This window comes from Phacochoerus africanus, chromosome 5 (genome assembly GCF_016906955.1).
Source record: "Phacochoerus africanus isolate WHEZ1 chromosome 5, ROS_Pafr_v1, whole genome shotgun sequence".
NCBI classification, from domain to species: Eukaryota; Metazoa; Chordata; class Mammalia; order Artiodactyla; family Suidae; genus Phacochoerus; species Phacochoerus africanus.
The window spans coordinates 27675798-27702544 of NC_062548.1; the positions used below are offsets into that span (position 1 = coordinate 27675798).

Here is a 26747-nt window from a genome sequence, read left to right on the forward strand (position 1 = left end):
TTGTGCAACTCACTTTTCTTGCAATATTTGCTTTATTGCAGTGGTCTGGAACTGAACCCACAATATTTCCAGTACCAAAATGTATTATTTCATTTAAGCTCCACAACAATCCCATGAGGAAGATACTACCACTCCTATTTTAGGGCTGGGAGGACAGATTAACTTGTTCACAGTCTCACAGCTGGCAACTTGGAGAACTGAGATTCATACCTAAGTGTGTCCAACATTTTTTCTTTTTTATGGCTGCACCCGAGGCATATGTAAGTTCCCAGGTTAGGGGTTAAATTGGAGCTTCAGCCTACACCAGAGCCACAGCCAGATCCGAGCTGCGTCTGCAACCTACACCACAGCTCACGGCAATGCTGGATCCTTAACCCACTCATCGAGGCCAAGGATTGAACCGGCATCCTCATGGATAACAGTCGGGTTTGTTACCACTGCACTACAATGGGAACTCCTTTCTGTCCAAATTTTATAAAGGATTACCTTAATGTGTTCTCAGTAAGAATCCTTCCATATCATATTTTAATAATTATGTCACATGAAATGAATTAAGTGCATTGACTAATCTGAAATTTTGCCGTATTTCAGCTAATGATGGAAATCTCGCAACCAAGGAGGAAGAAGAGGAGAAGAAAAAGGGGAGGCGAAAATAAGGAAGGAATAAAGAAAATAAAACAGAAGATGAGGCCAGAGAATTGGAGGAAGATTGATTTTACAGTAAGAGCTTGCGTTTTGGAACTTCCTGTGTGGCTCAGCGGGTTAAGGATCCAGTGTTTGTCACTGCAGTGGCTCTGGTCACTGCTGTGGTGCAGGTTTGATCCCTGGCCTGGGAACTTCCACATGCCACAGGTGCAGCCACAAACCAAAAAACATTCCTCTCTAATCCATAAAATAGGGTACACATCAGAAGATATTCACCAATCAAGTGAATTTTACAGCTGATCTAAATTGCTCATAATAACCATACCAAAGAACAAAACCTTTCATCATTAGCTTACACATTTTCAAGTGAAAGAGGATAAGATGGCCCTTGTTTTGTTTTATTTTAGGGCCGCACCCAGGCTAGGGTCAAATCAGAGCAGTAGCTGCCGGCCTACGCCACAGCCACCGCAACATCATATCCAAACTGGGTCTGCAACCTACACCACAGCTCACGGCAACCCTGGATCCTTAACCCACTAAGTGAGGCCAGGGATCGAACCTGCGTCCTCATGGTTCCTAGTCAGATTCATTTCTGCTGAGCCATGATGGGAACTCCTGGTCCTTGATTTTTAATTTTAATTTTTGTGATGTCACAGAGCAAAGGTCATTTCGCCTTATCATCCAGTGTAATAACGCATATTGCAATATGCAGAACATAAAGCTATCTGAGACTTGACTTTGATTTCTGAGGTTTAACCTTGTAGCATTGGCTGTATGAAGCTGAGGGATAAAAAACTATGATGTCCCTTCAAAAGCAGGGAAAAGTTGCCTGGGGCCAACCATTATGAATATTCTATTATGTTCTGGAGTTCCCATCATGGTGCAGTGGAAACAAATCCGACTAGGAACCGTGAGGTTGCGGGTTCGATCCCTGGCTTTGTTCAGCGGGTTAAGGATCCTGTGTTGCCATGAGCTGTGGTGTAGGTCGCAGATGCGGCTGGGATCCCGAGTTGCTGTGGCTGTGGTGTAGCCTGGTGGCTATAGCTCTGATTAGACCCCTACCTAGCCTGGGAACCTCCATGTGCCGCGGGTTCGGCCCTAAAAAAGACAAAAAAAAAGACAAAAAAATATTATATTCTGCTCTCTGATTCCCAGTAATGCCTCTTTGAGATGATCTCTCAGTTATGTGATTTGCAGCAGCAGTAGAACTGACACATGGAGACTCTGATAGGTCCCACCTCCATGTGATATTTTTATAGATAATATCTTAAAAGATATACTTACTGCCGATTGAACTTCAGTAAATCTGCATCAACCATGTTGGCTAGTGGCAGGTTAAATAAGCAAAAGGAAGCTTGTGCAATCACCCTAGAAACAATTTTAAAATACACATATGAAATTCTATAACTCGGAGGCACAGATTTTGTTTAAAAACCAAACATCAAATAAAAGTCAACATTTGGCTTGCAAGAAGGAAAAATGAAATAATATACCATAAAAGTAAAGATATGTTAAACACACATGTCTATCCTACCAAAATATATGTAAAAATATATAACTATCTTTTAAAGATAAAATAATTACATTTTGAAATTTTTTATGTGTTTTTCTTATTCCCAAATGACTACCTGCTCATTAAATCTGCTTAAATAAATAAATAAATCTGCTTAAATTATAGATACATAGATTCTAAAGAGCAAAACATGCTAGGGAAATTCATCAGACATTTTTCACTTTATTTTTCCTCTTTTCCCCTTTTTTCTCTATAGTCGATCACTGCTTTAATTAAAATGAATTTTCTAGCTTTATGAGCATGGTAATCACATCATGGGGTTTTGGTTTATATTTTAAACAGAATTAGTGTGTTGTGAACTCCACAATCAAACAGAAGAAATGAGAATCAGCAATCCTGTTGTGGTTCAGTGGGTTAAGAACCATCCTAGTATCCATGAGGATGTGGGTTCAATCCCTGGCCTCGCTCAGTGGGTCAAGGATCTGGCGTTGTCATGAGTTGTGGTATAGGTTGCAGACACAGCACAAATCTGGTATTGCTATGGCTGTGATGTAGGCCAGCAGCCACAGCTCCAATTTGACCCCTAGCCTGGGAACTTCCATATATCGAAAAAAAAAAAAGACAAAAGAAGAATCAAGAAGTTCCCACTGTGATGCAATGGGTTAATGATCCAGCTTGTTTCTTGTGGAGGTGCCAGTTTGATCTCCAGCCACAGGTAGACCCAAAAAAGAAAAAAAAAAAAGAAGAAGAAGAATGAGTATACATTATCTCTCCTTCACATAAATATATAAATTTTAAAATTATATTTGATAAGAGAAGTCAAGTACAGCAGATTTAACTGTTTTCTTTCTTTCCTTTTTTGTTTGGTCTTTTTAGGGCCACACCCATGGCATATGGAAGTTCCCAGGCTAGAGGCTGAATTGGAACTACAGCTGCCAGCCTACACCACAGCTCATGACAAATGCCAGATCCTTAACCCACTGAGCGAGGCCAGGGATTGAAACCATGTCCTCCTGGAGACTAGTAGGTTTTTGTTACTGCTGAGCCACAACAGGAACGCCTTCACTTTTTTCAATTTAAATTTATAATATAATGCTTATGTTTGCTAGTTCTTTATCATAAGCTAGGGAAAGATAGATTATCATCTTAGATTTCTTTTGCACAATCTCTATCCCAAGCAAAAAAACAAATGAGCTAAGTATTATATATGTAGTGAGTATAAATTCATATATCTATAATTTTCATATATATATGAATTTAGGGCTGTACCCACGGCATATGGAAGTTCCCAGGCTAGGGGTCAAATCGGAGCTGCAGCTGCCGGCCTGTGCTCAGCCATAGCAATGTGGGATCCGAGCTAGGTCTGCAACCTCCCTCACAGCTCGCAGTTTGCAGCAACACAGATCCTTGACCCACTGAGTGAGGCCAGGGACCAAACCCACATCCTCATGGATACTAGTCAGGTTCATTACTGCTAAGCCACAACAGGAACTGCAAATTCCAATATATTTTAACTGGAGGAGCATTTTGAAGTCTTCTAGTTCAACATCACAGCCTATATAGAAATCTCTTGATATCAAGTTAGGGTAAGTTAAGAACTATAAAAGGACATCTAACACTTTAATTATGATAGAAGAATAAAAATGGGGGGGGGTAGGTGAAGCAACATTTTTCCTTCTGAAAATCACTATAAAATGTCCTTTTAGATATGATATAGCCAGGGCCACCACTGCAGATTTATAGAATAATCATCTATGTAAGATTCTAATATCTTGAGGTTTTATGGAGATTCAGTCCTTTGGGCTACTTACTGTGCTTTCAGCTACGAATTTGCTCGAAATGCAAATAAGTCTTCATGAAAAAATTTTCAAACTGTTTCGGCAGGGACCTGGAGTAGGATTTATTAATTCATTCACTCAAGACACATTTTTCTAAGGACCAACTATTTGCAGGAACTGTAGTAGATAATGGAGCCACAGTATTAAGAAGTAGACATGGGAGTTCTCCTCGTGGTGCAGCAGAAACAAATCTGACTAGGAACCATGCGGTTGCGGATTCGATCCCTGGCCTCACTCAGGGGGTTAAGGATCTGGTGTTGCCATGAGCTGTGGTGTAGATCACAGACGCGGCCCGGATCTTGCATTGTTGTGGCTGTGGTGTAGGCCAGCAGCTACAGCTCCAATTCGACCCCTAGGCTGGAAACCTCCATATGCCTCGGGTGTGGCCCTAAAAAGCAAAAAAAAGGAAAGAAAGAAAGTAGACATTATTCATAATAAGCACAGTCCAGTGGGGGCCACGGGCAGTCACAGTTGGGGAATATATGCTACAGCAGAGATAAGCCTAGGCCACTGGGGTCATGTAGGAGGGACACCCAATCCAGATGAGGAAATCGAGGAAGGCTTTCCTGAAAGCACATCCCTGAATTGCAGCCTAAAGAAATACTAGGAGAGAGCCCTGTGAGATTATTGTTATTATTTTTTTTAAGGGCTGCATCAGTGGCACGTGGAAGTTCCCAGGCAGGGGTTGAATCAGGGGTACAGCTGCCAGCCTACACCACAGCTGCAGCAACACAGAATCTGAGCCACGTCTGTGACCTACACTACAACTCATGGCAACACTGATCCTTAACCCACTGAGTGAGGCCAGGGATTGAACCTGCATTCTCATGGAACCTAGTTCAGTTTGTTAACAGATGAGCCATGAAGGGAACTCCTGAGAGCCATGTAAGATCATGGTGAAACAGCCAAGACATGGAAACAACCTAAATATCCATCAACAGATGAATGGATTAAGAAGATGTGGTACATATACACAATGGAATACTACTCAGCCATAAAAAGAACAAAATAATGCCATTTGCAACGACATGGATGCAACTAGAGATTCTCACACTATGTGAGGTAAGTCAGAAAGAGGAAGACAAATACCATATGATATCACTTACTTATATGTGGAATCTAAAATATGGCACAAATGGAGTTCCTGTCATGGCTCAGCGGTTAACAAATCCAACGAGGAACCATGAGGTTATGGGTTCGATCCCTGGCCTTGCTCAGTGGGTTAAGGATCTGGCGTTGCCATGAGCTGTGGTGCAGGTTGCAGACGCAGCTCGGATCCCATGTTGCTGTGGCTGTGGTGTAGGCCAGTGGCTACAGCTCCAATTCAACCCCTAGCCTGGGAACCTCCATATGCCGCAGGAGCAGCTCTAGAAAAGGCAAAGAGACAAAAAGTAAAAATAAAATAAAATAAGGCACAAATGAACCTATCTACAAAATAGAAACAGACTCAGACATAGATAACAGACTTGTGATTGCCAAGGAAGAGGGAGGAGAGAGTGGGATGGACGGGGTGTTTGGAGTTAGTAGATGAAAACTATTCCATTTAGAATGGATAAGCAGTGAGGTCCTACTGCACAGCACAGAGAACTACATCCAGTCTCTTGGGATAGAACATGATGGAAGATAATATAAGAAAGGGAATGTGTGTGTGTGTGTGTGTGTGTGTGTGTGTGTGTGTGAATGACTGGATCAATTTGCTATTCAGCAGAAATAGGCACAACACCTTAAATCAACTATACTTTAATTTTAAAAATGGGAAAAAATAAAGCTGCTTGCTTGGCGACCTCATCAGAAAGCTGATTTCCTTTAAAAAAAAAAAAGATTACAGTAAAAGCTCTTCAGGCACAGATGCATGTTGGACACAGAGGTGCTTGAATCAGGCACAGCAAAGTGTTTCTTCTATGGCAGGGAGTTCCCTGTTAGTGAGGAGTAACCAGAAATGAGGATGAAGAGGCAAACAGGGCCTGAACAACACAGGATCTCATATATCAGCATTTGGATAATATCTTTAAAGCAGTGAGAAGCCACTTAAGAATGTTAAGCAGGAGTTCCCATTGTGGCTCAGCGGAAACTAATCTGACTAGCATCCATGAGGATGCAGGTTCAATCCCTTGCTTCAGTCAGTGGGTTAAGGATCTGGCATTGCTGTGAGCTGTGGTGTAGGTCGCAGATGTGGCTCGGATCCCATGTTGCTGTGGCTGTGGCGTAGACTGGCAGCTGCAGCTCTGATTCGACCTCTAGCCTGGGAGCTTCCATGTGCTGCAGGTGCAGCCTCTAAAAGGCAAAGAGCCAAAAAAAAAAGAAGAAGAAGAAGAAGAATCCAGCAGAAGGGAGGGAAGGAGGGAAGGAAGGAAGGAAAGCAAGAAAGGAGGAAGGGGAAATTTTTACTGTAATTTAGGGATTGGCACTGGCATTTACTTACATGATAATAGTGAGATAAAGAGCCAAAAAGTAGTAGTGTTGCTGTCCAGGAAGTAACATGACAATGGAGGCTGTTCCTTCGAGGTAGAATGAAAATAAGATAATTTTATAGTCACCAAACTTCTTCAGCCAGGACTGGCCGATAAGTACAAGGCACTGAAATGGAAACAGATCGGTACCGTGTTAAGATTGAACCCCATGAATTATGCTTATTCTTCCTGACCTCAATATAAACGTTCTCAGCAAAAAATAAATTTGATTCTAAATTATAGCGGATGAAACATACAGCGAATACTATTTATCATGGTTAGATATGTTATTATACATTTATATCCATAAAAATTGACGAAGGGCAGTCATATCCTATAAATATCAAAGATACAGCTATTATTTCCTATAAAATGAACAAACTTGGAAATGGTTTCCTATGTTTTAATTTTTTTACTAACAAGAAAAGGTTTTTACTAACATCAGCTATAGGAAAGAACCATCACTTCCAAACAACTGACATTGCTTTATTGCAATGTGAAGAGGCCAACTCAAATCTAAGATAAATCCAGATTTTAAAATTTGGGATGAAAGCCCAGAATTCACCTGGGGCACAGTAAGTAAAACAAATATTTATCGAATAAATATTTCAGTATTCTTCTTACTGTAATATAAGTCTGAAATGTACTTTTTACTCCTAAAATCAAGCACTAGAGATAAACAATCATTTAGAATTTGATTTACATTTCTGGTTGTTTCCTGCCTAATCTTATCTACGTCCATAATTCTGAGAGATTCATGTTGAGAGCTCAGTCACTTTTTTTTTCTGCATTTCTTTCTACCAATGAAAAAGTTCATTGTTCTAGACTCAAAAGCTGGCGATAAATATACATATGTATATTAACAATGATTAGAAGGTATTCTTTGTTTTTAAAAAAAAGTACATTGTTGGAGTTCCCATTGTGGCTCAGCAGGTTGAGAACCTGACTAGTATCCATGAGGATGCAGGTTCAATCCCTGGCCCCCTCAGTGGATTAAGGAGCCAGCATTGCCACAAGCTGCAGTATAAGTGGCAGATGCAGCTCAAATCCAGTGTTGCCATGGCTGTGGTGTAGGCTGGCAGCTGCAGCTCCGATCCGACTCCTAGCCTGGGACCCTCCATATGCCACAGGTGCAGCCAGTAAATTAAAAAAAAAAAAAAAAAAAAAAAGGCAGTACTTTGTTTAACCCTGAAACATTTTCACTAATCAAATGTCTACACACACTAGATTTAGAAGAGAATTTTGGGAGTTCTTGAGGTGGCTCAGCAGAAACAAATCTGATAGTATACATGAGGACAGCGGTTCCATCCCTGACCTTGCTCAGTGGGTTAAGGATCTGGCGTTGCCATGAGCTGTGGTGTAGGTCGCAGACTTGACTCAGATCTGGTGTTGCTGTGGCTGTGATGTAGGCCAGTGGCTACAGCTGCAATTCGACCCCTAGCCTGGGAACCTCCATATGCCTCGGGTGCAGCCCTAAAAGGCAAAAAAAAAAAAAAAAAGTAATACTGGCTGTGACTGATGTGACCCATGGCATTTCTTAGAGTTCTATAAGATGAAGTATGTAAAACACTCCAGCAAGTCCTCTTATATTCCTATATATAATAATGTAAATTTCCACAGTTCCACATATTGACATGAAGCTTCTTTTTCTCCGACTCCAATACATAAATACTACACGAAATACAAGAAAGTAATAATGGAGAAATGTGGGACAAAGTGGACAGTGAAAGATTTTGAAACCAGATGTCTCTGGGTCTGAATTCCAGCTTTGCCACTTCTACCAACTGTGTGTTCAGAGACGAGTTACTTAACCCAAGAGGCATTTCCTCCTGCTAGCACTTCCTCCCTGTCTGTCTCTTTGTCTCTGTCTGCCTGTCTGTCTCTCTCATCATATAAAATACCCTATTATTATTATTATTATTTTGTCTTTTTAAGGCCGCACTTGCAGCATATGGAAGTTCCCAGGCTAGGGGTCACATTGGAGCTGTAGCTGCTGGTCTCCACCACAGCCACAGCAACTCAGAATCCGAGTTAAGTCTGCCATCTACCCCACAGCTCACGGCAACACCAAGATTCCTTAACCCACTGAGCGAGGCCAGGAATAGAACCCACGTGCTCATGGATACTAATCAGGTTCATTACCGCTGAGCTACAACAGGAACTCCAGTCATTGTTATTATCATTGTGTCCAATATGTAAAAATATATGAGCCAATGACAAGTAATATGACAAAAAAGAAAAGAAAGAGACTGCTTCTTTTACTAACACCTTCTACAGACTGAGGATTTGGACTCTCCATTCATATGTTTACTGAGTAGAAGTTTGTGAATAATGTGTTCCAGCACAAGTGTTGGCAAACAGATGCCAAAGAAGCCTAAATCAAAACAGAGATAAAGGCAGTGCTATGTTTACAGTGAACGTTTCATAAATATTTGCTGCCTGAGTCTTAATAATGAAAGCTAATATTTCTAGAGTGCCAGGAACCAGTTTAAGTCCTTTGTATGTCTTACTTCATTTAATCCTCATAATAACTCTATTACGTGGGGACCATTTTTAGTCTCATTTTACAGATGAGGAAACCTCCCCAGGGTCACACAGCTAAGAAGTGGCGAGCCAGACTCCTCCGCAGCAGACTCCGTGATCCTAACCATTTACTACTCTGCCTCTCTAAGGGGAGTAGCATGTGGAAGAATCACTGAGCTATTAAAACAGTTTTAGAGAGAGAGAGCTCATTCTTTTCTACTTTCATTTATTCACCTCCTCAAAGAGAAAGCCACTGAGAACAAGAAAATACAGTGCTGAGCCGGCGTTACTATATGCAACAGGTAGAATGTTTTTTAATTCTGTTTTTGTTTTTGCTTTGGCCGCGCCTGTGGCATGCACGAGTTCCTGGACCAGGGACTGAACTCACACCACAGCAGTAACCCAAGCCCCTGCAGTGACAGCATTGGATACTTAACCTGCTGCACCACAGGAGAACTCCCCAACGGGTAGGGTGTTAATGTGACTTGGCCAATAAATAACAAATTCCCAAGAGCTGTCATTATTTTCCCTAATAATGTATATCTGTCCCTTCCCTAGACATTAGGAATAAAATTTAAGGGAGTTCCCGTTGTGGCTCAGGGGAAATGAATCTGACTAGCATCCATGAGGACAAAGGTTCAATCCCTGGCCTCACTCCGTGGGTTAAGGATCTAGCGTTACTGTGAGCTGTGGTGTAGGCGGCAGATGTGGCTTGGATCTGGCGTCGCTGTGGCTGTGGTGTAGGCTGGCAGCTACAGCTCCGATTCAACCCCTGGCCTGGGAACTTCCATATGCCACAGGTGCAGCCCTAAAAAGACTTAAAAAATTAAAAAATAATAAAATTTAGGAGTTCCCGTCGTGGCACAGTGGTTAACGAATCCGACTAGGAACCATGAGGTTGCGGGTTCGGTCCCTGCCATTGCTCAGTGGGTTAACGATCCGGCGTTGCCGTGAGCTGTGGTGTAGGTTGCAGACGCGGCTCGGATCCCGCGTTGCTGTGGCTCTGGCATAGGCCGGTGGCTGCAGCTCCGATTCAACCCCTAGCCTGGGAACCTCCATATGCCGCGGGAGCGGCCCAAGAAATAGCAACAACAACAACAATAATAACAACAACAAATAATAATAATAATAATAAAATTTGAAACAACCCAAATGCTCGTTAAAGAGTGAAAGGGTAAACCACACTGGTATACCCATACAACGGAATACTATTTGGCAATAAAAAGGAATGCAATATTAATACCCACAACAATGTGACTGAAGATCTACAGGGACTAAAAGCAGGTAGGTGGTGACCCGGGAGTGAGGGAGGGTAGGGAAGGGTTAGAGGGACGGGTGACAAAGCACATGAACACTTTGCTAGGTCAAAATGTACCAAATTGTATAGTCTAAATATGTATAGTTTATGGAAAGTCAATCGTACCTCAATAAAACCATTACCAAAAAACTGCCTTATTTCTACTCTTCTTTTTTTTTTTTTTTTTGAGAGGATGAAATATTCTACAATTGATTGTTGTAATGGTTACACATACCTGCGAATATACTAAAAACCACTGAATTATTTACTTTAACTGGGTGAATGAATTGTATAGTATATGAGTTACATCTCCATGAGGCCGTTTAAAAATATTTATCTACTCTTTTCTTACAGAAATATTTTATTATTTCTCTATTTTTAGGGCTGAACCTACAGCATATGGAGGTTCCTAGGTTAGGGGTCAAATCAGAACTATAGCCCCCCCGGTCTATGCCACAGCAATGCAGTATCCGAGCTGCATCTGTGACCTACACCACAGCTCATGGCAATGCCAGATCCTTAATCCACTGCGTGAGGCCAGGGATTGAACCTGCGTCTTCATGGATACCATCAGATTCATTTCCGCTGAGCCATGATGGGAACTCCAGAAAATTTTTATGGAAAAGTTTAACAAATTTACTTTTACCTAGAGAAGAGAAGATACTGTAGGAAGTATATGATTAAAAGTGGGAATGTATATATAGCCTAAATAATAAATAAAGACAAGAACTCAAACAGTTCCCACTTCTGGGTCACTAAACACAGGAGCAAATAGCTTGACAAACCTCAAAATTGTCAGAAAGGGAGAGCATCACTTTATTACGCACACACAGCATCTGGGCCTATACTGATAAGCCAAAAATGAAACTCTATTTGGTAAACTCTGCTAAACAAACCATGTACACACAGGTCTGTTTTTAAACTGCAGGACTCTAAAGGCCTCTGAGCCTCCCTTTTCTCATTTGTAAGGATAAGAGTCAAGGATTACATGAGATAATGTATACCCAGTGCTTGGCATAGTCCAGGGCACACAGCAAGCACTCAGTAACTGGAAGTTATCTCACAGACAAGGAGAACAGACTCGTGGTTTCCAAGGGGGAGAGGGTGGGGGGGGGTGGGAAGCTGGGGTTAGCAGATGTAAGCTGGTATATCTTAATATAGTACATTCGCAGATATGTGGAACCATTACAACAATCAATTTTGGAAATTTTCATCCTCTCCAAAAAAAAAGGGAAGAGTAAAAATAAAGGCAGATTTGGGTTATGGTTTTATTGAGGTATGACTGACTCTCCATAAACTACACATATTTAATCTGTACAATTTGGTACATTTTGACCTATCCATGCACCGTGAAACCATCACTACAATCAAAAGCGTAAACATACTCATCACTCTCCAAAGTGTTCTTGCGCTTTGTCACCCGTCCCTCTAACCCTTCCCTACCCTCCCTCACTCCCGGGTCACCACCTACCTGCTTTTAGTCCCTGTAGATCTTCAGTAACGTTGTTGTGGGTAGTAATATCACATTCCTTTTTATGCCAAATCCTGTTCCATGGAGGGGAGAAACATCAGGGTCCTGCTGTATTGCACAGAGAACTAGAGTCAACATCCTATGATAAACCACAATGGAAAGGAATATTTTAAAAAAGAGTGTGTGTGTGTGTGTGTGTGTGTGTGTGTGTATGTATGTATGTATAACTGAGTCACTTTGCTGTAGAGCTGAAATTAACACAATATTGTAAATCAACTATACTTCAATTTTATTTTTTTAACGATGTTTATTTTTCCCATTAGCATTGGTTTACGATGTTCTGTCATTTCTCTACTGTCCAGCAAAGTGACCCAGTCACACACACACATATATGCACATTCTTTTTCTTACATTATGCTCCATCGCATTCCATCACAAGTGCCTAGATACGGTTCCCTGCGCTCTACCACAGGATCTCATTGCTTATCCACCATTGCATTTGGAGCGGATATACTCCAATTTTAATTGAATATTAAATGTTATGGTGTATACAGTCCCAAACTAGGAGAAGGCCCTGAGCTAATGGGAGAAGAACAAATTCTATCCCATACACTTTGCTTAAGAAAGTATGGCAACACTTAAAACATTCCCTATTTCTACCCCACATGGTTTAAATACTTTTGAAAGTTAGCAAACAGTAAAAAAAAAAAAAAAAAAATGTCTATCTCTGAAGAGTACAGATAACATATTTAAATTGTGAAAACTGGAAAAAAGCCATATCACAGGCTAAGTTAAGGCATGTTTTTTGGAGGATACATTGAAGTTAGGGAAGCAGTTTTATTCATCAACGCTCTAAATTGGGTCATAGAGGTTTGGGTAGAGTTTTTGAAGGAGGACACGCCCTCTGCAATAATGGTCATGGCCATGGAATTTCACTAACCCTCTGGAATTCTAGAACTAAGTCTTCTCTCCAAGTGTTTTTGAAACCTGACTTCAGGAATTCATGAGCAAGTACCTCTTCCCTGTAACAGTCACAGGAACCTTAAATGTCAGGATAAAGAAGATGACGTGCTTATAGGAAGCCATGTATTTTCTTTTTTTTTTTTTTGTCTTTCTGCCTTTTCTTGAGCCGTACCCTCGGCATATGGAGGTTCCCAGGCTAGGGGTCCAGTCAGAGCTACAGCTGCCGGCCTACACCACAGCCACAGGAACGCGGGATCCAAGCCGCATCTGCGACCTACACCACAGCTCACAGCAACGCCAGATCCTCAACCCACTGAGCAAGGCCAGGGATCGAACCCGCAACCTCATGGTTCCTAGTCAGATTCGTTAACCACTGCGCCACAATGGGAACTCCGAAGCCATGTATTTTCTTCCGTAGCTCTGTGGAGGTGTAAATGAGGACGCTCAGGGGAATAAAATTCAAAAGCCAAAAGGTTCAAAATATCACACTGCTCAGCTTTCATTGGGTCCGCCTTCCTTGTTTTCCCTTGCATCTCTTGTTTCCATTATGTTGCTACTGAATCTTTTATAATGTCTGAGACTCTGAATCTTTGGGTCTCTTAATAAAGGTGAGTCATTTTTTTTTTCAAACTACTGATATAATCAGGTTTTCATTCCTCAGCCAGGACAGAGTTATATCTGTAATCCCTGTTGGAAGATACAGGAAGAATCATGGCGTTCTCACTGTGGCTCAGCATGTTAAGGATCCAGCACTGCCGCAAGCTGCGGCGTAGGTCACAGATTCGGCTTGGATCCAGTGTTGCTGTGGCTGTGGCACAGGCCAGCACGTACCACTCCTATTCGACCCCTAGCCTGGGAACACCTATATGCTACAGGTGCAGCCCTAAAATGGAAAAAAAAAAAGAATCCTCACGTACCTGTGGACAGGTAAAGCCTGCCCCATACATGATGCTCCTTCTGGAAAAATGAAGGACATCCTGGCGAATGAGGTTATCAACAAAGATCATCATGAAGTTATTAAAGAAGGTCAAACGGAAGACTTGGAAGAAATTCATTATCAGAAAAAGGCAAAAGTTTCTCTGGGTCAAGATTTGTCTCATCAATGAAACAGCAGAGGTCCGGGGAGACCCTCTTCGCTTTCGGAGAAGAGGTTTTCCTCGGGGCTTCTCTTGGGTTCTAAGCGGCTCATGTGCTAGCAAGCATGGCAATGACAACAGCGATGGCCTGAAAATTGAGCACAAGTTCCACGTTATCAGAGACGAGGCCACAGAAAAGGAGACTGGTGGATGCCACCAGTGAGGCCACTTCGTTGGTTTTAACAAGCTGAAGCCGACTTTCCTATCTGGTGAAGATTTCAGCAAAGAGCACACACTGAGCTTGCTGAACAAAGGTAAGCGTGCCGTCGAAAGAACATGATGATACCACCAGGTGCAGCCCGCTCAGCCAGTCACCTTCGTGATAGTATTTCCCAGGAAACCAAGGCAGCAGAAAGGCTACTGCATATAGAGGGGCTCTGTGCAGAATAGAACTCTGACGATTAGAACAGCAGTCAGCCTTAGAGTTGTTGTGAAAATACCCAGTCAGGTCATTAAGAGCGTTCCAGATCATTAAAATCATCTAGGAGAAAAACAAAACAGGATTATTTTCGTGTATTTTATTACTGATGAAAAGGACCCTGGAATTTTTAATTAATGTGCAGTAACCAAAGTTGATCAGTTAAAAAAAAAAAGACCATTGCTTTCAGCAGGGGGTGTACCTACTGAAATATGAATAATAACAACAGCTTGCTGTACAGCAGAAATTGGCACCACATTGTAAATCAACTGTACTTTAATTTAAAAAAAAAGCTACTACTCCCCAAACCAGTGTGCATTCACTCTGTGTCTATGCAATAAACAAGTTTTTACATGAATTATTTCATTAAAACCTTCGAACAACCCCACGCTGCAGGTAGTATTATTATCCCTTTATCAGAGAACTGCGGGCTGGAGAAGTTAAGCAACTTGCCTGGATAATAAATGACTGAGCCAGGGTCTGAGCCAGTATGGCTGTCCCCAGGGTCTGTGCTTTCAATCATGATGCTAGACTATCTTCCCACGAGGCACATGGCCGTGCCTCTGCAGAGAGCAGTGGTCTGTTTACAGACCGTGGCACACTTTTACACAATTCCATCAGGAAAGGTTAAAATACTAGCGTTCACCATCTCGAACTGACACACTTATTAGATCAAAGATATTGGTAGTGGTAATAAACAAGTAACATGATAAAATATACGTTTTTTGGTTTGTTTGTCTTTGGTCTTTTCAGGGCCACACCCTCGGCATATGGAGGTTCCTAGGCTAGGGGTCTAATCGGACCTACAGCTGCCAGCCTATGCCACAGCCACAGCAATGCTGGATCCAAGCCACATCTGTGACCTACACCACAGCTCACGGCAACGCCAGATTGTTAACTCACTGAGCGAGGCCAGGAATCGAACCCGCAACCTCGTGTTTCCTAGTCAGATCCATTTCCGCTGAGCCACAACGGGAACTCCAAAATATATGTTCTTTTAAGACCATCCTGACTCTCTAAAGGTAATAATACAATTTGTGAGTACCATGGGCCATTTCAAGACACAGAATATCTTAATTCTAATTTTCCCACATACAGTCATTTTCCAGATAACCAAAGCTTGCCCTTTAAACTCTAAAGCTGTTGGAGTTCCTGTCCGTGGCCCAGCGGCAATGAATCCAACTAGTATCCATGAGGACGCGAGTTCTATCCCTGGCCTCAATCAGTGGGTTAAGGATCTGGCGTTGCTGGGACCTGCGGTGTAGGTCACAGCTGCAACTTGGATCCCACATGGCTGTGGCTCTGGTGTAGACTGGCAACTACAACTCCGATTAGATCCCTAGCCTGGGAACTTCCATATGCTATGGGTGTGGCCCTAAAAAGACCAAAAAAAAAAAAAAGCTGTTATTTTTATTTTTATTTATTTATTTTTGGCCACACCTTCGGCATATGAAAGTTCCCAGGACAGGGATGGAATCCTAGCTGCAACTTCGACCTACATGCCAGCTGTGGCAATGCTGGATCCTTAACCCACTGTACCAGGCCGGGGATTGAATACACGCCACCACAGAGACAACACCAGATCCTTAACCTGCTGTGCCACACCACCTTTTCTTGGTAACTCTCTTAGCTTGTGGAGAATCAGATCTTTGGAAAATCATAAGGCACAACTTTATACTAAGATGATGGGCCTGCTTCTGTTCTCTGTAAAGGTGGTCTCCTCATCGTTCTTTTTTTGTTGCACTGTCCCACGTAGGGAGGATAATCTTTAAACATACCTTCCTGGCCACTAGTTAAATTGTCCAAATCTTGGATATATTTCACTTTCATAAGTTAGATGTTAAAAATATATTCAAGTAGAGCCACATTCTATGCAAATTAGCGTTCTTGGCAACATCTCAATTGTTGTGTAAGTGGATAAGAAAGTACTTTCACAGCTGGTGGTTTTGGACTTGTATTTAAAATTAACTAGTTGCCAGTGGAATTTTGCTACCCATCAGCTATTATATGCAAGTAATGCATTTTAATTTTAACCATTTGCTTTTCTTCTTAAAGGAAGAAGAATACCTCTGCACGGAAAATGCCATTTTTAAATGTGAAACCCATTGCTCGGGCATTTTCTATGATCACATTAGGGACTGAAGTGCCAAATTCTGTCTTCAGTTTCTACTATGTAAAGCTTTTTTTACATCTGTACAAGATTTCAGGCGTGGCCTTTCATCAAGCCCAGGTGAGATGGAGCCCTTGTTGTCCTTTCACTTAAGGCTCCTGGAGATGTATTCTTGATGTGCTGGCATACTGTGGTAACTTTGGCTCAAAGGATATAGCCAAGATGGATACAGAAATAACACATTTTGGGAGTTCCCGTAGTGCTACAGTGGAAACAAATCCAACTAGGAACCATGAGGTTGCGGGTTTGATCCCTGGCCTTGCTCAGTGGGTTCAGGATCTGGTGTTGCTGTGGCCATGGCGTAGGCTGGAAGCTGTAGCTCCGATTTGACCTCTAGCCCGGGAACCTCCATGTGCCACTAGTACGGCCCTAAAAACCAAAAAAAAAAAAAAATAGAAATGACACATTTTGGTTCTTGCAGATGTTCCTCTCAAACCTGCCTATTTTTCTACCCTTTCAGGGACCTGATTTATCCACCTGGAAAACAGGAAGCAAGAGAGAGGTATAGACTCAGCTTGGTTTTTTTTTGTTTTGTTTTGTTTGGTTTGGTTTGGTTGGGGTTTTTTTGGCCATGCTCGCTGCTTATAAAAAATCCCTGGGCCAGGGATCAAACCTGAGCCTCAGCAGTGACCTGAAGCACCACAGAGACAATGCTGGATCCTTAACCCACTACACCACAGTGGGAACTCCAAAACTCATCTTGCTTCTAATGTTGACTATAGTTTTAAGACAACACCATGATTTTCCTCTTTTACAATGAACGGGTCTCCAAAATGTTACTATAGCAGAAACACAAATGGTCAGATAATTTGAGAGATGTTTCTTGGTTAAATAATCTTTGGGAGTTAAGCAGGCACCTCAGTCTATATTACCCGATTTCTTAGGGAAGGGGAGAGCAAGTGAGAGGTGGAAGTGAGCATTTGGCTCAAATGATCAAATTGCCTAAGTCCCCGAGCTTTGCTGTGTATTAGGTAGACATAAGAATGATTTTAGGAGTTCCCGTCGTGGTGCAGTGGTTAATGAATCCGACCAAGAACCATGGGGTTTCGGGTTCGATCCTTGGCCTTGCTCAGTGAGTTAAGGATCTGGCATTGCTCTAAGCTGTGGAGTAGGCCACAGACACGGCTCGGATCCCGAGTTGCTATGGCTGTGGTATAGGCCGGCGGCTACGGCTCCAATTTGACGCCTAGCCTGGGAACCTCCATGTGCCGCAGGAAGCGGCCCTGGAAAAGGCAAAGAGACAAAAAAAAAAAAAAAGATTTTAATTCTATGGGAAGGAGGGCCCTAGAATTATCATAAGGGCTATTAAACCCATAGGCATTGTCTGTAAACAGTATAAAGAATATTGTGCCCATATGTGTACTCGCTTAAACATTTGTAGATTTTGCTGTAATGATAAAATACAATACATGAACTTGTCTGTCATTACGCAGGCTCCAACACTTGAAAAAAAGAAATACTATTATGTGGAAGTCAGCCAACATTTTTGGCTTTAAAGGTAATTCTCAGGTTCGAAAAAGCTACTGTTGAAAGACCTCACTCAGAGTTACTTTTGGCGAAAGTGAGAATGGAAATTGAAGGTAGAGGCCGCTGGGTTACTAAGAGGGCCAAAACCAAGAGAGTCAGTAGAACCAAAAGCCAAGATACAAATTTAGCCCAGCAAAATCCAGGCACTCTTCTTCTTCTTTTTTTTTTTTTTTGCTTTTTAGGGCCACATGGAGGTTCCCAGGCTAGGGGTCCAATCAGAGCTACAGCTGCCAGTCTACACCCCAGCCACAGCAACTTGGGACCCAAGCAGTCTCTGCGACCTACACCACAGCTCACGGCAACGTCAGATCCTTCACCCACTGAGCGAGGCCAGGGATCGAACCCACAACCTCATGGTTCCTAGTTGGATTCGTTTCCGAGGCGCCACAACAGAGTTTTTTTTTAAAGCCACCACTATTATCTAAAAACTATCATTACCTATTTTTACTATAGCAACAAAACACCAAAGAACATCTTTACAATCAGGAATAAAAGACTTCTGAAACTGGTTCTTCTTCAACACAAAATGTTTTATATAAAAGAGTTTAAAAGTAGCAAAATGGGAGTTCCCATCCCTGCTCAACGGAAACGAATCTGACTAGTATCCATGAGGACACAGGTTTGATCCCTGGTCTTCCTCAGTAGGTGAAGGATCAATGTTGCAGTGAGCTGTGGTGTAGGTCACAGATGTGGCTTGGATCTGGCGTTGCTGTGGCTGTGGTGTAGGCCAGGAGCTACAACTCCAATTTGGCCCTTAGCCTGGGAACGTCCATACGCCGAGGGTACGGCCCTAAAAAGATAAACAAACAAATAAATAAATAAATGTAGCAAAATAGGGGAACAATTAGGCTGAGCAGGTAGATGCACTAAATATGCATGAATTATTAAATGAAAACCCCAAACCCTCCTTTTAGAATCGACTTCAGTTGTTATTCACTAACCAATTACAAAACCAAATAATATTGCTGAAGAGGCAACTGATGATTGCTTTTCAGCTATGACTCTACAAGAATGAGGGAGACCCCTCCAAAGCTAGGCTTTTAGCATTAAAAGCTAATTTTCTTGTTCAAGGCAATTTTTGTTCAAGCTTTTTCAGGTGAGAGGGAAGTTTCCCCAAATAGTGTCCTTAAAAAGAACCTATAGGGTTCCCTGGTGGCCTCGGCTTTGTCACAGCTGTGGTTAGGTTGGATCCCTGGCCCCAGAACCTCCACGTGCTGGGGTGTGGCCAAGAAGGAAAAATGAAACAACTCATAATACAAAAAGGCTGAGTTTATTGTTGTTATATTTGGGTTTGGGGGGGATTGTATTGGGGTTTTCTTGCCATGCCATTTTAAATCATCAGTAACTTTTATCTCCAGATCATTCTTGAATTTCATTGTTGTTACGTTTCTTGTTGATTTTTGAAGACTGTAAAAGAGCGTTTCGATGCACTTTCCCATTTGATTTGGAGTCAAAACAAGCTTCTGCCATGGAGGAAAAAGTCAGCACTTTCAGTCTTGCAGATTAGAGACTAAAAAGCTGTCTCTTAGAGATCAGAGACATGTTTCTGCCCCTTCAGCTTCCACAAATCACCATCCACAAATCCTAAATCCAATCATCTCTCTTTCCAAAGAGCTCTATCCGTAGTGACTTTTAAATTAAGATAGCTGAGTTTGGAGTTCCTGCGGTGGCTCAGTTGTTAACGAATCTCATTAGCAACCATGAGGACACAGGTTTGATCCCTGGCCTCCCTCAGGGAGTTAAGTATCCAGCATTGCCATCAGCTGTGTAGATCGAAGCTACAGCTCCGATTTGACCCCCAGCCTGGGAACCTCCATATGCCATGGGTGCAGCCCTAAAAAGACAAAATAAATAAATAAATTTTTTAAAAAGCAAAGAAAAAAAAAAAGATAGTTGGGTGTGATTATTTTCTTTCGGCTCCAGACTAATTTCTCTACCAGAATATTGACAACTAGAGCAGTACAGGCTAGACACGCAACCTAGCTTCTGTCTTAGCCTAGCAATAAAAAATTTATCAGTAACATTTTACCTTTTAGCATATTTGGCTTCAGAAGAACAGAATTTGTCGGTTTACCATTTCTGCTTTTATTACTTCTAACACCGTAATTTCTTCTACGTTTATTAGTGGGCATTCTACTTTAAGAGACAGCACCGTTGTCTGTCAGCTGTGCATTACCTTTACATCAAGGCTGAGAACACTGACCTTCTGGTCTGTAACCCTATTTTAAAATTTCTGTGTTTTGTCTGCACAATGCTGGTGAAATCCACAACCTACGGGCAGTTACTTATTTTGCTATTGTCTTTGGAGACGAGTGTTCACTGCTCTGCTGGCCATCTAGTGCTTCGACTGCATTCTCTGCAGGTGTTAACATTATGACTCCAGATTCCTGTGATCTGTGAAATCTTTTAAAAAGTATGCAAAAATGCCTGCAATTTTTTTTTTTTTTTTTTAAGGCTAAGTTACCGTCAACTGCACCGGTTCCTGTTTGTCCCCAGATACTCAAGTGGGTCTGAGGCTCACCGTTTCAGGGGAGTGAGTACAATTCTCAGCTGATTGTATTCAGATATCAAGGAGAAAATAGCTAACAGCCCTAAACTTTCGACCGACCCTCAATTTCTCTGCGTAGGGGAGACCAAATCCGGGCGTGAAAAGACCAGTAGGGGCCGGCGGGACAGCGGATCTCAGGATCCCAGAACCCTTCACGCCGCCTGCCAGCAACTGCCTTATGCTCCGAGGCCAGACTCCCGCCCCTCACGGCCACGCAGCCAGTCCACTGGCCAGCGCGCCCGACACCCACCACAGTGGCCACTGAGGCCGCCACATCCACACCTGTGTAACGCGAATACGCCCAGTAGCTACTCAAAGCAGAGAGGGGCGGGACCTTCGGCCGCACCCCTTTCCCTTTTCCCGCCTTCTTTGTTTCCCCTGGAGTTTCCATTGGCTGCTCGCCCTTGAAACCCGGCGAACCGCGGGACTGCAGTGAGACGGGATTGGACGATGTTGCTGCCGCTCGGCCGACATCCCTCTCGCGATTGGCTGAGGCGCCGCCGGGGGTTTGAATCGCAGCCCAGATCGGGGAGGGTTCTGCCAAAGTGCCACGTTGGGCCGGGCTGCGGCTTGAGGAGTCGGCTCTGGGCGCCGGCCGGGGCGCTAGCGCCTGGGCGCTGGCCGTTGGGACTTTCTGGGCTGCGCGAGGCGAGTCGGAAAGCCGGTCCGAGGCTTCCGCTGCGAGCCGCCCCGCGGCGGCAGCGGCGGCTAGCTGTGGTCGGGCTGCGCGGCAGAGCCAGGGCGGCGGCGCGTCCCGCCTGAGGGCGGCTCTGGCCGAGGGCGGAGGGGCCGGCGGAGAGCCCGGGGCAGCGGCTGAGGCGGGCCGGCGGCGGCGGCGGGGGCCGCTGCCCCCGGAAAAGCCGGCCGAGATGCTGGCGGAAAACCTGGTGGAGGAGTTTGAGATGAAGGAGGATGAGCCGTGGTACGACCACCAGGACCTCCAGCAAGGTGAGGGCGCGGTCGCCTGGCGGGGCCTGGCCAGGGCGCCGCCGGCTCACGGCTTCTCCCGCCGCGAAACTTAAAAAGTTGCTTTTTCTCGGGGCCAACAGATGCCAAGTGCAGGGAAGGTCTGGCGCTCACCTGGTGTTAGGGCTGTCGCGCCTGCCCATCCCGCCCCGGGGAACTGCGCTGCGCGGGACTCGGGCTTCTGCGCAGGTACCAATATCAGCATCACCATCATCACCCCTCCTGCGTGTGGAGTGCTAGCTGGGCGCCAGGCACCGTTTGACGCTCTCTCCCCAGATTAACTGATTTAATCCCCACGGCATTACTCGGAGCAGAGAGGGGGGCTCTTGCCGGGCTCGGGGGCCCCCGCTGCCTCTCCGCCTCCGGGAGAAAACACAGTCGGTGCCAAGTGCGAGCTGCTGCAGGTGGCAGGAACCTTGTCTAGCCCTTTTCACACATTCTATGGGCACCATAACTCCGCGAGAGAGTAACTTGTGTTATCCCCATTTTCCAGTTGGGGAAAGCGGAGACTAACGCTGCCAAGTGCCTTCCTCCAGATTAAGTGGGGGAGCACGTATTTATGAAGCCACACACTCAGACTGGGGAGTCGTCGTAGCCTCTGCCCAAACCTTATCTCTTCACCACCTGTTTTACAGCTTTTTCAGTTGCGGGAAAATTTTTGCTTGTGTTCACCAGATGCAAGGGAAATGACTTGAGGGCACTTCAGCGGTATTCCCCTTCCTTCACTTTGCACCCTTGCTTTCTAGTTAAAAACAGGTGTTCGTTTAAAACAGGCCCTGGCCTGTCTTGGATTTCTTGTCTCCAGAGAAAAACCTTAGAGGGGCCTTCACTTTGGAGCCAGTGCCACCCCAGTTTTTTGCCTCTTAATAGCAGGGACTTGCAACTGGAGAAGCTGTTGGTGTGCCAGACGCTAACAGGCCCCTTCACACAGGTGCTCACTCGTTTCATAGGGCAATGCTGTGGCATAGAAGTACTGAGTACTGCTGTTGGGGGAGCTAGGGTTCCGCTCCAAACTCCAAAGCAAACTTTCTCAGCCCTCATCCTGGATACTGAATAATCCTCAGGAGTTGTGGGTTTTTTGTTTTTTTGTTTTTTTCTCCAGACCTCTTCTGTTTCAGCAATGCTGTGCACATCAGCTTTTTCAGCTCTAAACTGGCACAAAAAATTAACACCTCATGTAGTTGACTATTAAATGACCGTGATTGTTTGCTCATGCTAACCATTGAACTTGGGGGCTGGGGAATATGGGCTTAAATGACTCATACTTAGAAAAGGAACATAAGGAGCTCTTTGGGAGGGGGTAGATAATTTCTTACATCAGTATGGAGTGGACAGTCGCAGGAGTTCACCTTTATGCTTATATAGTCGAAGAAGCTCTTCAGTGGCTGCAGTGCATGCCGTATTTGCCATCATATCCACAAGGTCCACAAGGCACATTTGTCTTACATTTTAACCTGTTTTCAGAATTCCCCCTAAGGATTGATGGCCTAGTTTGATACTTTCTCCAGGATTTATGAGGCAACCAACTGTGCACTTGCAACATTCCCCTTTAATACATTTAGCAGTTCATCCTGTAATCAAAGCTAAGTATTTTTTTACTGTGTTTAGAAGGCGTAGATCTGTACAGGCTGTTAGGTTGGTTGGTTGGTTGGTTTGAATCTAGCATAATACTTAGCAGGTAGTAGAAGCTCATCCCGACACTCAAACAAGATCCCTGTTTTCATGGCTCTCTTCTCTCAGGTGCCTTAGCCCACACTGCCCTTTCCCCTTGTGGGAGGTCGTTAGGAACAGCTGATTGTCATACTTCAGTCTGCTGAGAAGCAGATGCCACATTTTGGGGTGCGATGCAACACTCTTTAACCTCTGATCAAAACGAAGTCATCAGATGTTCAAGTTCAGTGAAACCCTAAAGGGCACAGGTCCAAACTTCCTCAGTGCCAGTTTGCGTTTGGAATTTGTTCGATGCTTTTCAAAGGACGTTTACATCTGTTACCACAGTGGACTTTGACATAACCCTCTATGTCATAACCAAGTGTGTGGGGCAGGAATAAATGTGAAATTCCAACAGTCCCAACTGTGAATACGGCCTGGAGAAGAATGAAGGCTGCCATGTGAACAGAAGGATATCTTTGTTCCAATTTCAATAAGTTATATGTTAGAGAAATCCTAAACTTCCAGCTGATTTCTTTCCCCCACTGTTGTTTTTTGGGTTTTTTTCCCATGTTTAAAAGTTTTATTTCCGTATAGTCGATTTACAAGTTTGTGATCATTTCTGCTGCAAAAAAAAGAGATTCAGTTATACATATACACACGTTTTCATTCTCTTTCAGATTCTTTTCCCACATAGATTAGTACGGAATATCAGGCGGAGTTCTCTGTGCTATCCGGCAGGTCCCCACTGGCCAATCAGTCCATATACCTCTGTGTGCATATGCCAATCCCAAACCCCCAGTCCATCCCTCTCACGGATTTTTTTAATTTGTTAATTTCTCAAAGCTTTTTGTTATCTGCTCTGTGTCATCTAGGCAGTGGAGCCACAGAGTCTGTCCACACAGTAGTGTAGACAGGATCCTACTCATGAAGTGGACCATCTAGGAATCTCTTGAGTAGAGATGCTGCTGCCTCCTGGTGTGTGCCCACCACACAGCCTGGCAGGGTGGCCCCTCCCTAGATACTTGCTGCTGAATCAAGTTTGGGAGCAGGTCTGACGTCTTCAACAGTTGGAGAAGCAGATCTAGTGGGATTTTATGCAGTGCACACATCTGTCCCTTTTTTAACATCTTCATTGTTAATTTTCCGGAGAGAGCCATGTTTGGAGAGAGCTGCTGAAACTGCTAAGATCCTGTTCTCAAAGTCATAGAACTACAGTGTTTTCTTCCCTTTCGCACATGGAGGCATCATTTAAATAGACTGGATTGGAGTTCCCATCGTGGCGCAGTGGTTAACAAATCCGACTGGGAACCATGAGGTTGTGGGTTCGATCCCAGGCCTTGCTCAGTGGGTTAAGGGGCCAGCGTTGCCGTGAGCTGTGGTGTGGGTTGCAGACTCGGCTTGGATCCCACGTTGCTGTGGCTCTGGCGTAGGCCGGTGGCTACAGCTCCGATTCGACCCCTAGCCTGGAAACCTCTGTATGCCACGGGAACGGCCCTAGAAATAGCAAAAAGACAAAAAAATAATAATAATAAAATAAAGTAAAATTACTGAAAGCTTCTAACCTCAGAAGGCTCTGGTTTACCATTACCTTGTTGGAAACCTGCAAAGCTGTGTGCAGGCAGAAGGAGAAAATCCTTTGCTTTTCCAAAACGCTTTGATGATGAGACCGCCTTTTGTCAGAGGGCTAAGTTGGCGCAGTAAGAATACTGACAATGATCTCTTGTGGGTCAGATCCTTTCTGGGACAGCAGGAGCCTCCTGTGCAGGTAATGATGGTGCCTGCTTTGAAATGTGTCCCAGAGAACAAGGTGGAAAGACTTCAGAGACTGGGTTTTCTTTTGGAAGAGCTGCTGTTATAATTGTCCTTTGGTGAGCTGTGCAAGCTTCAAATAAGGATTCGGGTTTCTGCTCTGTGGTTCAGCAGATGAAGTCTTAGTTTAAATGCATCCTAAGTCTGCTATTTCTTTTCAAGATGAGTACGTTTGTTCCATGTGAGCAACTAATTTGCTGAATCACTGTCTGGAGGGTCATTAAAACTGACACCATCATTTTTCTGGATGTTTATATTCCGGGTTTTTTGCTTTCCCAATTATAGTAACGTTGGCAACAGGAGTTACACTGAAGCCTCACCAAATGACGCATTTGGTTTTGTAACAGCAAAAGCTTTCAGCCTTAACGTTATTGGATTACTGCTGGACACTCCAGCTAACATGGGAATACGATGTCCTTGGGTTTTTGAAAACACCAAAGTAAAATAAGAGAAAGGTAATAGCAGTGGAATGAATATAAAGATTTCAGAATTCTGGAAGGAAGATCTTTAAAAAAAAAAAAATCTCTTGACTGCTAGCGCTAATTTCTTGCCGAAGGCACAGGGCTGAGTAGAGTATCGGTTTGAAGTTAACAGTTCACACTGTTAAAATAGACTGTCATCACTTGCAAAGACTGATTAACAGAAGAATATTAAACATGAAGGTATTGAAAGGTTGCAGTTCTCAAGCCTGCAGTAAATCTGTGGTATTTTTAGTGACTGCCTATGCCGGTTCACTAGGATTTAGGAAAGACAATCTCTTAATGAAAATCCTTTTTGCAAAGTGAGTTAAACAGGTGCATAAGGCTTCAAAACGATATTGTTTCCTTTTCTTTGGTGTGTTAATTAAAAATATAAATAAAGGACATTGAATATTCTCCAATTCCCCCCCTAGTTATTTAAAAAACCTTCTTGGGCTTACTGCCAGGTTTGGGCTCCTTTTGGTTATGGAAGCCAGATGCTACACAACAGGAAGTGAGCGTTGGGTTTTTTTTGTTTTTTTTTTTTAAGACCAAAAAAGACTCTTGTCTTTAAACTAACAGATGAAGTAATATCCTATTATACAGTGTGACTTCACAGATGCTTTCTTGTAGTTGAGACTTGTTTTGCCCGAATTCTATCCTTAAACATCCTATGAAATATGTAGGAGGCTGAGACTTCAGGTTACTGAGCCAGGCTGGGCTTAGTTTAACTGGAAATAAGGATTGCGATCAGGACAAGTCTCAGATTCTTCTGTTTGCTGTTTTCCGGAAGAGTGCTATATTCGGCATCTCTTTGTGCAGCAGCAGGAGCAGGAAAGTATTAAGTAGCATAGGTAGTTTCCTAAGTGTATGAAAGTAGTTGACGATAGTCTCAAGTTAGTCTGGCTTCTGGGGCTCAGCGTTTTTTGTTTGTTTTTGCTTTTTAGGGCTGCACCTGAGGTTTGTAGAAGTTCCCACACTAGGGGTCGAATGGAAGCTACAGCTGCTGGCCTACACCATAGCTCCTGGCGACACCAGCTCCTTAACCCACTGAGTGGGGCCAGGGATTGAACCTGAATCCTCATGGATCCGAGTCAGGTCCATTACCGCTGAGCCATGGAGGGAACTCCTGGGATCAGCTAGTTAAGAATATCTTTGGTGAGGGAGTTCCTGTCGTGGCTCAGTGGAAACAAATCTGATTCGTACCCATGAGAATGCAGGTTCGATCCCTGGCCTCGCTCAGTGGGTTAAAGGATCCAACGTTGCTGTGAGCTGTGGTGTAGGTTGCAGATGCGGCTCGGATCCCCTGTTGCTGTGGCTCTGGTGTAGGCCGGCAGCTGCAGCTCCCATTCAAGACCCCTA

General features: G+C 43.7%; 1 protein-coding gene and 1 pseudogene across 3 annotated transcripts in view; one reads left to right on the plus strand and one right to left on the minus strand.

Moving 5' to 3' along the window:
- Positions 1-6414: 6414 nt before the first annotated feature.
- Positions 6415-14317, minus strand: LOC125128402 (uncharacterized; annotated as a pseudogene).
- The window catches only part of CDR2 (cerebellar degeneration related protein 2), a 44001-nt gene continuing 31038 nt past the window's right edge, over positions 13785-26747 (plus strand). The window contains exons 1-3 of one of the 3 annotated variants that reach the window (XM_047780322.1): positions 13785-14090; positions 16310-16484; positions 16885-16926. In XM_047780322.1, coding sequence (XP_047636278.1) covers positions 16335-16484; positions 16885-16926 — 192 coding nt within the window. In that variant the 5' untranslated portion in view covers positions 13785-14090; positions 16310-16334. Of the gene's footprint in view, positions 14091-16309; positions 16485-16884; positions 16927-21034; positions 21448-26747 lie in introns of those variants that run through there. The other 2 variants (XM_047780324.1, XM_047780321.1) reach the window with 2 other exon arrangements.